The following is an 11,530-nucleotide window of genomic DNA, read 5'->3' on the forward strand; positions in this document are numbered from 1 at the left end:
GTTTGGGCCATCAAATCTTGGGCAAAGTATGGACTATCATATATTGCTGGAAAGCCCAGGATGTCTACTTTCCAATGCCGTTGAGAGCGCGCCAATTGGGCTTCTGTAGCTCCAGAAAATTCGCTTCGAATGCAGGGAGGTCAGAATCCAACAGCATCTGCAGTCCTTTTTGGTCTCGGAATCAGATTTTTGCTCAGGACCCTTAATTTCAGCCAGAAAATACCTGAAATCACAGAAAAACACACAAACTCATAGTAAAGTCCAGAAAAGTGAATTTTAGCTAAAAACTAATAAAAATATACTAAAAACTAACTAGATTATTCTAAAAACATACTAAAAACAATGCCAAAAAGCATACAAATTATCCGCTCATCACTCACAAACTTTAATTTCAAGTTTCAGGCTTTTTTTCCTTTAGGGAGAGGAGAGAGAGGAGAGGAGAGGAGAGCTTGTTTAGACTAGAATTGAATACCCCTTCTTATTTCTTTCTTTTTCATTTAAAAAAAATGTTTTTGAAGTACTTGGTATTAAATATGCTGCCTTTTTAAATTAGTTTCTTTTTAGCTTCTTTTATAAAGTAAGGATTGTTGGGACTTCTTAGTTCTACAGTTTTTAAAAAATCTCATTGCTTTACACTTGCTGAGTTATGTTATAAATGAAGTGAATGCATTTACTGAGTTATCTTATAAATGAAGTAAATGGTCACTAGAGTACATTTATGGGTCCATATAGTATTTAATGTGAACTAATAATCTTCTTGTGTCAATGTGTTTTGAAGAGAAATGAACGAAATTAAATGGAACTTTTGCTATTGAATAATATTGAAGTATATTGAATGTCAATGTTTATATAGCCTCTGGATTATTAAAATTTGAATTGTTGTGTTATATTTGAATTGTTGTCTTATATTTTATAATTGCATAAACTTCTAGCAATTTTGGTGCAGGAAATATCAGCTTTTTCTCTAATTAATAAGTTCTACTGTTTCTGTGGTACTGCTTTGCTGTTGCTTTGCTACTAATTATCTACTGCTGAACTGCTACTCGCTGCTGCTGCTACCTCTCTAATTCTGCTTTTGCTGCGCTACTACTTTGGTGCTGTTGTGGTACGGATTAAGACAGTATTTAAGGTTGGTTCATGCGAATTTAAATACATCTATTAATTTTTTATTAATGTTATGTGTACAACTTAAGTGCTTTCCTGAGGCACTCACTTCAGGATCTTCTTTAAGAATTGCTAAAATTTAATTTTCTTTGCTATTTTATGTCTAATGCCTTCAGTATTTTGGAGATATGGAAAATATTGTCTCTAAGTTAATTAGGAAACTAGACTCGCAGTTAGTGAGACTAGCAGTAAAGACTTCAAACTAGAAACTTAGCTATCTATTTGAAATATATAGGTTTTCGATGGATGTGTCTAAAGATTGGATGGATACACCACGTCATGAAAAAGAATATCAAGTCGGTGTAGAAAAGTTTTTACACTTTGCTTTTTCATCACCGGGAATTCCTCAAGGGGAAGAAATTCAATGCCCATGTGCAAAGTGTTGTAATAGACTTTGGTTAAGGAGAGATGTCGTGTATGACCATCTAATATGCGATGGATTCGTAAAAGGTTATAGGAGGTGGTTTAATCATGGGGAATCACTTGTTGCTATGGATGTTGACAGTGACACATATGAGGAATATAACTGCAATGATAACATTGATGAGTTGTTACGTGATAGATTCAGAGATACTACACAAGTTGATGGACATAACATGGGGCCTAACGAAGGTGCAAAAGAATTTTATAAATTAGTAGACGAGGCAAGCCAAGAATTATACCCTGGATGTAAAGGATTCACAAGATTATCCTTTACCATCCGTCTTTACTTGTTAAAATGCTTGCATGGTTGGAGTAATGCATCGTTCACTTCTCTCTTAGAATTATTGAAAGAAGGAATGCCACATTTGAATATTCCTACTTCTTTTGATAAAACAAAGAATATGGTGAAGAATTTGGGCCTTGACTACCAAAAGATCGATGCATGTCGCAATGATTGCATGTTGTATCGGAACGGGCATGAGAATGACTCATCTTGCCATGTCTGTGGAACATCCCGTTATATTGAGCATCATGTAGAAGAAGACGATGCTACCTCATCTAAAAAGCCTCGTAAAGTTGCTGCAAAAACTCTAAGGCATTTTCCCCTGATTCCCAGACTTCAAAGGCTTTTTATGTGCACAAGGACGGTTGAAGCTATGTCCTGGCATCATAATGAACGTGTTAAAGATGGGTCGTTAAGGCATCCTGCCGATGGTGAATCTTGGAAAGCATTTGATAGTCGACATGAAGATTTTGCAAAGGAGCCTCGTAATGTGAGACTTGGCTTAGCGAGCGACGGATTCAATCCGTTTCGAACTTTGAGTAGTACACATAGTACATGGCCTGTTGTTCTGATGGTGTATAATCTACCCCCTTGGATGAGCATGAAGCCTGATTATTTTTTGCTATCTTTACTCATTCCTGGACTACAATCACCGAAAAATGACATTGATGTTGGGAAATGATATTGATGTCTTTCTTCAACCACTAATTGAAGAATTAAAAGAATTGTGGGAGTTAAGTGTTGAAACATATGATTCCAAAGAGAACAAAACTTTCAACATGAGAGCATGTCTTTTATGGACAATTAACGACTTCCCTGCGTATGCTATGTTATCTGGGTGGAGTACAAAGGGAAAATTGGCTTGTCCGTGTTGTAATGATGAGACTTCTTCTATATATCTGAAACATAGCCACAAGACTGTTTATATGGATCATCGAAGGTTTTTACCTATGAACCATCCATGGAGACATAATAAAAGATCTTTCAATGGAAAAACTGAACTTAGGTCTCCACCGCAGTTGTTAGATGGAACAACTGTATTTGATATATTGCAAGGGGTAGATAATTCTTTTGGGAAGAAGCAAAGGAGATCAAAGAATGGCATTTCTAATTGGAAAAAGCGGTCAATCTTTTTTGATTTACCATATTGGAAGTTCAACATGTTTAGACACAACCTTGATGTCATGCACATAGAGAAGAATATAGTTGATAGCATAATTGGAACTCTTTTGGATATTTCTGGAAAGACAAAAGATCATGCAGCTGCGCGTTTTGACCTTAAAGAAATGGGTATCAGGAAAAACCTTCAACCAAGAGATACGAATAATGGTAAAAGAACTAAGTTAGCAAAGGCATGCTTCTCAATGACTGCAGCAGAGAAAACAATCTTTTGTAGTGTGTTAAAAGGGGCAAAATTACCAGACGGCAGCGCTTCCAATATCGCTAGATGTGTGCAGCAAACAGAAAAGAAGATTTCTGGTTACAAGACCCATGATGCTCATTTCATGTTACATTACTTGTTGCAAGTACCGATCAAGAGCATACTTCCTAACCATGTTGCCATCGCTTTAGTTCGATTATGTTCATTTTTTCGCCGGATATGTCAGAAGGTAATTAGCCTAGATGAGGTAGTTAACTTAGAAGCAGAGATTGCTGAGACATTATGCCAATTGGAGAGGATTTTTCCTCCAAGCTTTTTTGACATGATGGTGCACTTGCCTATCCATTTGGCAAATGAAGTGAGGTTAGGTGGTCCAGTTCAGTATCGTTGGATGTACCCTGTTGAACGATATATGTGCACACTAAAATCGTATGTTCGTAACAGAAGTCATCCAGAAGGATCCATTGCCGAAGGATATTTGGCGAATGAGTGTATTAATTTTTGCTCAAGATATTTACATGAAGATGTCCAGACAAGATTCAATAGAGTCCCTCGAAACAATGATGAGTGTGTTTCAGATGAGCTGCGAACTCCTAGTTTGTTTCCAAGCAAAGGATGTCCTTTGGGTGGAAAAATGGGAGATTTGTTCATGTTAGATGAAAAATCAGAAATACAAGGTCATGCATACATCCTAAACAATTGTGATAAGATCGAGGTCTACATGAGGTATTTTGTTTGATTCATTGTCATTTCGTAGACCTTAATCATAATATTTTACCCTACTAACAAATAAGAATATGAATATTTGATCTTCAGAGAGCATGAGGAGGCAATAAATGATAACAATCCACGAAGAACAAAGTGGGAGAAAGCCAAACACCATAGTCAACAGTTCTCAGAATGGTTTAAAACTCGTGCCATGAAAAAGGATGTGCCTGGTTGGGCAAAAGGGTTGGCTAGGGGGCCAAATAGAGTTGCAAAAAGATTTTCAGGTTATGTTATCAATGGGTATAGGTTTCATACAAGACACCGTGATGCAAGACGTAAAACCCAAAATAGTGGTGTCACATTGGAGGCATTGACTCCTAGTTTTGCTACTGTGAAAGATAAGAAGCCAATTGAAGCAAAAGTAACCTACTATGGTAGAATAGTTGATATGTTTGAATTAGATTATTATGGCCAATTTAAGGTAGTCCTGTTTAAGTGTGAGTGGTATACAGTTACAAAAGACAATTTTGGTCTTTATGTGTATTTCAATAAAAAATGCTACCAAGAAGAACCATTTGTGCTAGCATCCCAAGTAAACCAATGCTTTTATGTGCAAGACCCATATGTGAGTGACAAACACTATGTTATGAAAACAATTCCAAGAGATTTATTTAGGATAAGTGATGACCTTGAGTCTGATTCGCCCATAATATATGCAAGGGAGCCATGTGAACCTGAAGTGATTCCAAGTCTCCCAAATGATAATGGTGAAGTTGATCTAGTGAGGAATGATCTACGAGCAACTATTATAGATATGGCTCCAAATATGTTTGCCAAACAACGTGGTGAGGAAGATGAGGAAAGCGAATACGAGTATATGGAGGACTCTGATTCTGAAACATCTTGACATTCTTTCATGTAATGCTATTTTGGTAGAATTCTAGATGTCTCATTTGTTTTAGTTATTTCATGTAATGCTATTTTGGTAGAATTCTAGATGTCTCATTTGTTTTAGTTATTTCATGTAATGCTATTTTGGTAGAATTCTAAATGTCTCATTTGTTTTAGTTATTTTGCTTATTTAATTACTTTCTTATGTTGATTATGTTCATTTAATTATTCATAAAATAACAAATTTTTCATTGCAACTCTTTTGTGTATGCAGAATGGAGAAAGGAGAACTCACTAAAAGAAAACGGATAAGTACCTTAGCACAAAAAATGAAAGAAAAAAGTCCGAAAAAAAAGAATTCCTTTGAGGTTACACAAGTGAGGTCAAGTGCTGAATTGCTACAACAGTACAATATTAAAAGAGAAAAGATCATGGCTGAAAATAAGAAGGCTAGCTTCCAAGCTCAAGACCCAAAAGATCAAACAAGAAACCAACCTATCACAATTGTGGAAGATGCCATTGAAGAGCAAGCTAGAACTCCAAAGAAGAAAAAGAAGGTCCAACCAATGTCACTTTTTCAAGAATGTGAACAAAATGGAAACGGGACAATGTTTCAAGCTGAAAAGACCTCCAAAACTGGGAATCAAAGGACTGTTGAAGCTGATACAATGGAACAAAATGATTTAAGTTCTGATGATGAGGGAGAAGATGCAAGGGAGCTAAGTGCAAGTTCAACGAAAAAGGAATGAGTCTTGACATGTATTTTAAGGTACATGGGATAAATTTGGAAGATGAAGAAGTTGAGGAAGATGAGGAAGATGAGCTTGATGATGCTGCAAATGATGAGGGTAATGGAGGACAAGCTAGTAATGAAGGTGCTTTTCTTGTTTTACCTTATTGTCAAAGTATAGCTTGTATTATTTCTAAGTTGATTTGAGTTAAAATTCTGTTATTTTAATCAGAATTAGGCACAATAAAGAAGAAAACTCGTGGAAAGACAATGTGCAAAAAGCTTCATGCCACTGATTTTAATGATCGATGGGAGGTGGAATTTTTTGGAGGGCAACCTGTAGGTCCAACCAAGGAGGTTGTATCTAACCTCAACCAACTTTTGGGCACAACGGTTAGAAATCCTCGTTTTGTGACTTTGCTATATACTAGTTGGCATGGTGTGCCTAAAAACATCAAAGAGGACATGTGGGACTATGCCAATGTATGTAAATATAGCATTATAGATAATGTTTTTAAAATTTATGTTACTTTATTAATGCTAACCTTTGACATTCTAATTTGTTGTCTTTTTTAGCAAAAATTCATTCTTCCAATAACTTCAAAGCCGTGGGTAAGGGATTTTGTCGTGCATGGAAAAAATACAAAGGCGAAATAAAAAAGGAACATTTCTTAAAGTACAACACAAAGAAAGAAATGATAAAGAACCGACCGTTAGAGATCCCTGAGGTTCAATTTCGCAAACTAATTCGGTATTGGAGTCTTCCGACTGTCAAGGTAATATTGTCTTTTTGTTCTTTATGTGATTAAATTTGGTGTTTTGGGAAAAGGTAGTGTGATTTTGAAAAAACAAGAAAACATGTTTATTAAGAATAATAACATCTCTTTTTCATATTTATATTTAGGCTGTGTCTACTAAGAATACTGAAAATAGGTCAAAGCAAACATGTCCTCACCGGATGGGTTCCACAAATTCTGGAATAGTGCGCAAGCAGCTGGTAATATAAGATTGATATTTTTTGTGATTTCTCATTTATATTCATGTTGTAGTTTTCTAGTTAGTATGCTTCATGTAAATTTTTTTATATGTACTCTAGCGCGACTCTAAAGAGAATAGTGAAGAACCATCAAGAGTTGAAGTTTTCATAGCAACTCGCACAAGTAAAAAAGGAAAAGAAATTGATGCTAAAACACAAAGAACAATTGTGAGTTTTTTGTATTTGTATTTGGATTTGTACAATATAAATTCTATAGTGATTTCTATTAATATTTAGTTAATGCGGCTTTGTATTTTATTACTCCTCACTTTTGACAGGCTGAACTTCAAACCCGAATAGAGGCAGGGGAAAATGATGAGGATGCATTTGTAGGAGTGCTAGGAAATGACCAACCAGGTCGAGTTCGTTGTTATGGGGCTTCGATTACAAGAAGCTCTCTTAAAAAGGACGAGGAGATTTGACAAGTCAAAGTTGAATACAACAACAAGGTTGAATCATTAGAGAAGAAGATGGACGGTGTATGCAGTTTACTAAAAGTATTGGTGCACCAAGTCAACCCTGGAATGAGTGAGGAAGAGGTAGCAGCCTTAGTGCAAGCTGCCCAAAATTCTCCTTTGGATGCCTCAAGTAGCAGACTGAGATATACTCCTTGCTCGTCCGAATCAACTCATATTCCACCCAAAGATGTAAGTCACTATCTTTGGATATTCGATATATTTCCAACCAAAGTAGTTGACTTATTGTTGTTGTTGATTTTGGACATGTGATGATAGTGAGACAAAAGTTTATAGACGGTGCTAATAGTGTTGAATTAAAATCTGAATTCCAATTTGTTGAAGCTTTAGTGGTGTTTTGTTTTGTGTCTAGTGTGGCATTGAATCTCAATTTTGGAAAACACGAGAAATCTTTGAAGATTTGCACTTTTTCCTAATTAAATTGGAAAAAGGAAAAGAAAAGAAACCATAATTGAATTTTAATGGTTTTGTTTGTTTTTATTTTTGTAGACTCCAGAAGGAATTAATGGCTCTCATGGTATATTTCATTTTGCTTGATTTATTTATTGGGGATTGGTTTTTTCTTTCTTTCTTTTCCCACCTTAAATATTAATCAGAAGAAGGAATCAGTTATAGAATTGATCCATATGCAATTTGTATTGATTCTCCAGTTGCTAGTATGTATGTGACTGTTAGTTTGGTTAATTTGGTTGTGAAATATATTAGGAGTTAGGGTGATACATGTCACTGTTGTGTAAAACATGTGACACTTGCAGCAAAAAAAGGGGGGAGGGTGCTGTTTGATTGTTAGCTTCCTATATCAGTACCCTTTCTCTTTTTTGAAAACTTTAAGAACAAAAAAAGTATAGTGGCTTTCAATGAAAGAAAAGCCTTTGCTGGTTATAATTATTGTACGATTATAACATAGTTTGTTTGATAATATGTCTTTTAACTTTTTGGTTTGGTATAAGATGCACTAACACACAACAATATTTAAAATTTTGCAGGGCAGTGCTGAAAACAATTTCTCTCACAATGATGATCAGTAATCATGAACTTTTGTATTTTGTAACGAAGTGTAAATGAAGTAGATAATGTAACCCATGTTGGAATTGTAACTCATGTATTAAGAACTTGCTAGTGGATGAGACTTTGATTTTTGGTATTTTGTTTAGAGTATATCATGTGATCAAACACTTTTTTTTCTATGACAAGTTTATGAAGAAGGATTAGTTGATTTAAAGTTTGTAGTCATCTTTTAAATTTTAAAATTATCCATGATTAAGGTTTATAAAAAAAAGAGTGCAAATATAGGTACTGAACTTACAGCCACGCTTTAAAAGAGTTGCCATATTGTACAGCAGCAATCAACAGCCACGCTTTATAAGCGTAGCTGTATCTCACAGCTATTGGCACGCTTTAAAAGCGTAGCCATATGTCTTGCTATTGGCACGCCTCAAAAGCGTAGCCATATCTCCACTTGTTGCCACGCTTTGAACGTGTGGCCATAACGTTATAGTAGGCAACAACAGGCACGCTTTAAAAGCGTAGCTGTATCTCAAGGCTATTGTCACGCTTTTAAGGCATAGCGATGTGTCTTATTATTGGCACGCTTAAAAAGCGTAGCGATATGGTACGCTATTGGCACGCTTTTAAAGCGTAGCCATATCTACCTATTGGGTCGCTTTCGAAGCGTGGCCATATGTATGACATATGGCCACGCTTTTAAAGCGTGGCGATAGGTCACCAAAAGCGTACCGATATAGCAACCGGCACCCTTGCAGTTGTGACCCTTTGAAAAGCGTGCCGGTATCTCAAAAAGCATGGCGAAAAGCTATCGCTATGCTTTTTTGGACTTTTCGCCACGCTTTAAAAGCGTAGCAAAAAGCTTGTTTTCTTGTAGTACGTGTAAAACGCCCTCTGCATGCAATCCTGGCATTTAACACCAGGCTGAAGCTTGTTTCTGGCGTTAAACGCCCAAATGTAGCATGTTTCTGGTGTTTAATGCCAACCTGATACTTGTTGCTGGCGTTAAACGCCAGCTTTCCTCAGGGTGCAATCCTGGCATTTAAACGCCAGACTGTTGCTTATTTCTGGCGTTCAACGCCGGATTCATGCTCTGTTCTGGCGTTGAACGCCAGCCAGATGCTCCTTATTGGTGTTTAAATGCCAGTAAGCTCTTCCTCCAGGATGTGCTATTTTTTCTGCTATTTTTGATTCTGTTTTTAATTTTAGCAATTTTTTTGTGAATTCACATGATCATGAATCTAATGAAACATAAAAGAACAATAAAAATATAGATAAATAAAAATTGTGTTGCCTCCCAATAAGCACTTCTTTAATGTCAATATCTTGACAGTGAGCTCTCATGGAGCTTCACAGATGTTCAGAGCATATGAGGGCCTCCCAACACCAAACTTAGAGTTTGAATGTGAGGGCTTCTCAACACCAAACTTAGAGTTTGGTTGTGGCCTCCCAACACCAAACCTAGAGTTTTTGATTGTGGGGGCTTTGTTTGACTCTGTATTGAGAGAAGCTTTTCACGCTTCCTCTCCATGGTTGCAGAGGAAGATCCTTTAGCTTTAAATACAAGGTAGTCCATATTCAATTGAAGGACTAGCTCTCCTCTGTCAACATCAATCACAGCTCCTGCTGTGGCTAGGAAAGGTCTTCCAAGGATGATGCATTCATCCTCCTCCTTCCTAGTGTCTAAGATTATGAAATCAGTAGGGATGTAAAGGCCTTTAACCTTCACTAACATGTCCTCTACCATTCCATAAGCTTGTCTTATTGACTTGTCTGTCATCTCTAATGAGAATGTGGCAGCCTGTACCTCAAAGATCCCTACTTTCTCCATTACAGAGAGTGGCATAAGATTTATGCCTGACCTCAGGTCACACAGAACCTTCTCAAAGGTCATGGTACCTATGGCATAGGGTATTAAGAATTTACCAAGATCTTGTTTCTTTTGAGGTAAAGTTTGCTGAACCCTTGTATTTAGTTCACTAATGAGCAAGGGAGGTTCATCTTCCCAAGTCTCATTACCAAACAACTTAGCATTCAGCTTCATGATGGCTCCTAGATATTGAGCAACTTGCTCTCCAGTTATATCTTCGTCTTCTTCAGAGGAAGAATAGTTCTTAGAGCTCATGAATGGCAGAAGGAAGTTTAATGGAATCTCTATGGTCTCTATGTGAGCCTCAGATTCTTTTAGGTCCTCAATAGGGAACTCCTTTCTGTCTGGGGGACGTCCCATGAGGTCTTCCTCATTGGGATTCACGTCCTCCCCTTCCTCTTTGAATTCGGCCATTTTGATTATATCAATGGCCTTGCACTCTCTTTTTGGATTCTTTTTTGTATTGCTTGGGAGAGTACTAGGAGAAGTTTTAGTGACTTTCTTACTCAGCTGACCCACTTGCGCCTCCAAGTTTCTAATAGAGGACCTTGTTTCATTCATGAAACTTAAAGTGGCCTTAGATAGATTAGAGATTATGTTTGCTAAGCTAGAAGGGCTCTACTCAGAATTCTCTGTCTGTTGCTGAGAAGATGATGGAAAAGGCTTGCTATTGCTAAGCTTGTTTCTTCCACCATTATTAAAGCCATGTTGGGGCTTCTGTTGATCCTTCCATGAGAAATTTGGATGATTTCTCCAGGAGGAATTATAGGTGTTTCCATAGGGTTCACCCATGTAATTCACCTCTGTCATTACAGGGTTCTCATGATCATAAGCTTCTTCTTCAGAAGATGCCTCTTTAGTACTGTTGGATGCATTTTGCCATCCATTCAGACTTTGAGAAATCATGTTAACTTGCTGAGTCAACATTTTGTTCTAAGCCCATATGGCATTCAGAGCATCTATTTCAAGAACTCCCTTCCTCCGAGGCATCCCATTACTCACAGAATTCCTCTCAGAAGTGTACATGAATTAGTTATTTGCAACCATGTCAATGAGTTCTTGAGCTTCTGCATGCGTTTTCTTTAGGTGAATGGATCCACCTGCAGAATGGTCCAGTGACATCTTAGAGAACTCAAATAGACCATAATAGAATATATTAAAAAAATGGTCCACTCTGAGAGCATGTCAGAAGGACACCTTTTGGTCATCTGCTTGTAACTTTCCCAAGCTTCATAGAGGGATTCACCATCTTTCTGTTTGAAGGTTTGAACATCCACTCTAAGGTTGCTCAGTTTTTTGAGGAGGAAAGAACTTAGCCAAGAAGGCCGTGACCAACTTATCCCAAGAGTCCAGGTGATGAGTGGATGATTTATACGCTTTTTGGCATTGTTTTTAGGTAGTTTTTAGTAAGTTCAAGCAACTTTTAGGGATGTTTTCATTAGTTTTTATGTTAAATTCACATTTCTAGACTTTACTATGAGTTTGTGTGTTTTTCTGTGATTTCAGGTAATTTCTGGCTGAAATTGAGGGACTTGAGCAAAACTCTGAAAAAGGCTGACAAAA

General features: G+C 36.9%; 3 protein-coding genes and 1 non-coding gene across 4 annotated transcripts; all 4 read left to right on the plus strand.

Moving 5' to 3' along the window:
• The first annotated feature begins 1,406 nt into the window (after positions 1–1,406).
• Positions 1,407–2,552, plus strand: LOC107485167 (uncharacterized). Its single transcript, XM_016105686.1, has one exon. It carries the CDS (start codon positions 1,407–1,409, stop codon positions 2,550–2,552), a length of 1,146 nt encoding a protein of 381 aa, XP_015961172.1.
• Positions 2,553–2,649: 97 nt separating this feature from the next.
• LOC107485175 (uncharacterized) lies at positions 2,650–4,866 on the plus strand. The gene is made up of 2 exons (XM_016105696.1): positions 2,650–3,977; positions 4,068–4,866. The coding sequence occupies exons 1-2, from the start codon at positions 2,650–2,652 to the stop codon at positions 4,864–4,866; spliced, it is 2,127 nt and encodes a 708-aa protein (XP_015961182.1).
• Positions 4,867–5,595: 729 nt separating this feature from the next.
• On the plus strand, positions 5,596–7,038 carry LOC127747725 (uncharacterized). The gene is made up of 6 exons (XM_052262094.1): positions 5,596–5,725; positions 5,813–6,067; positions 6,157–6,356; positions 6,485–6,577; positions 6,677–6,784; positions 6,895–7,038. The coding sequence occupies exons 1-6, from the start codon at positions 5,596–5,598 to the stop codon at positions 7,036–7,038; spliced, it is 930 nt and encodes a 309-aa protein (XP_052118054.1).
• A 4,108-nt stretch (positions 7,039–11,146) lies between these two features.
• LOC127742634 (small nucleolar RNA R71) lies at positions 11,147–11,253 on the plus strand. The gene has a single exon (XR_008003983.1). It is a non-coding gene; the product is annotated as a small nucleolar RNA R71 (small nucleolar RNA).
• Positions 11,254–11,530: the final 277 nt, after the last annotated feature.

The sequence above is a fragment of the Arachis duranensis genome, chromosome 1 (genome assembly GCF_000817695.3).
Source record: "Arachis duranensis cultivar V14167 chromosome 1, aradu.V14167.gnm2.J7QH, whole genome shotgun sequence".
Lineage (NCBI taxonomy): Eukaryota > Viridiplantae > Streptophyta > Magnoliopsida > Fabales > Fabaceae > Arachis > Arachis duranensis.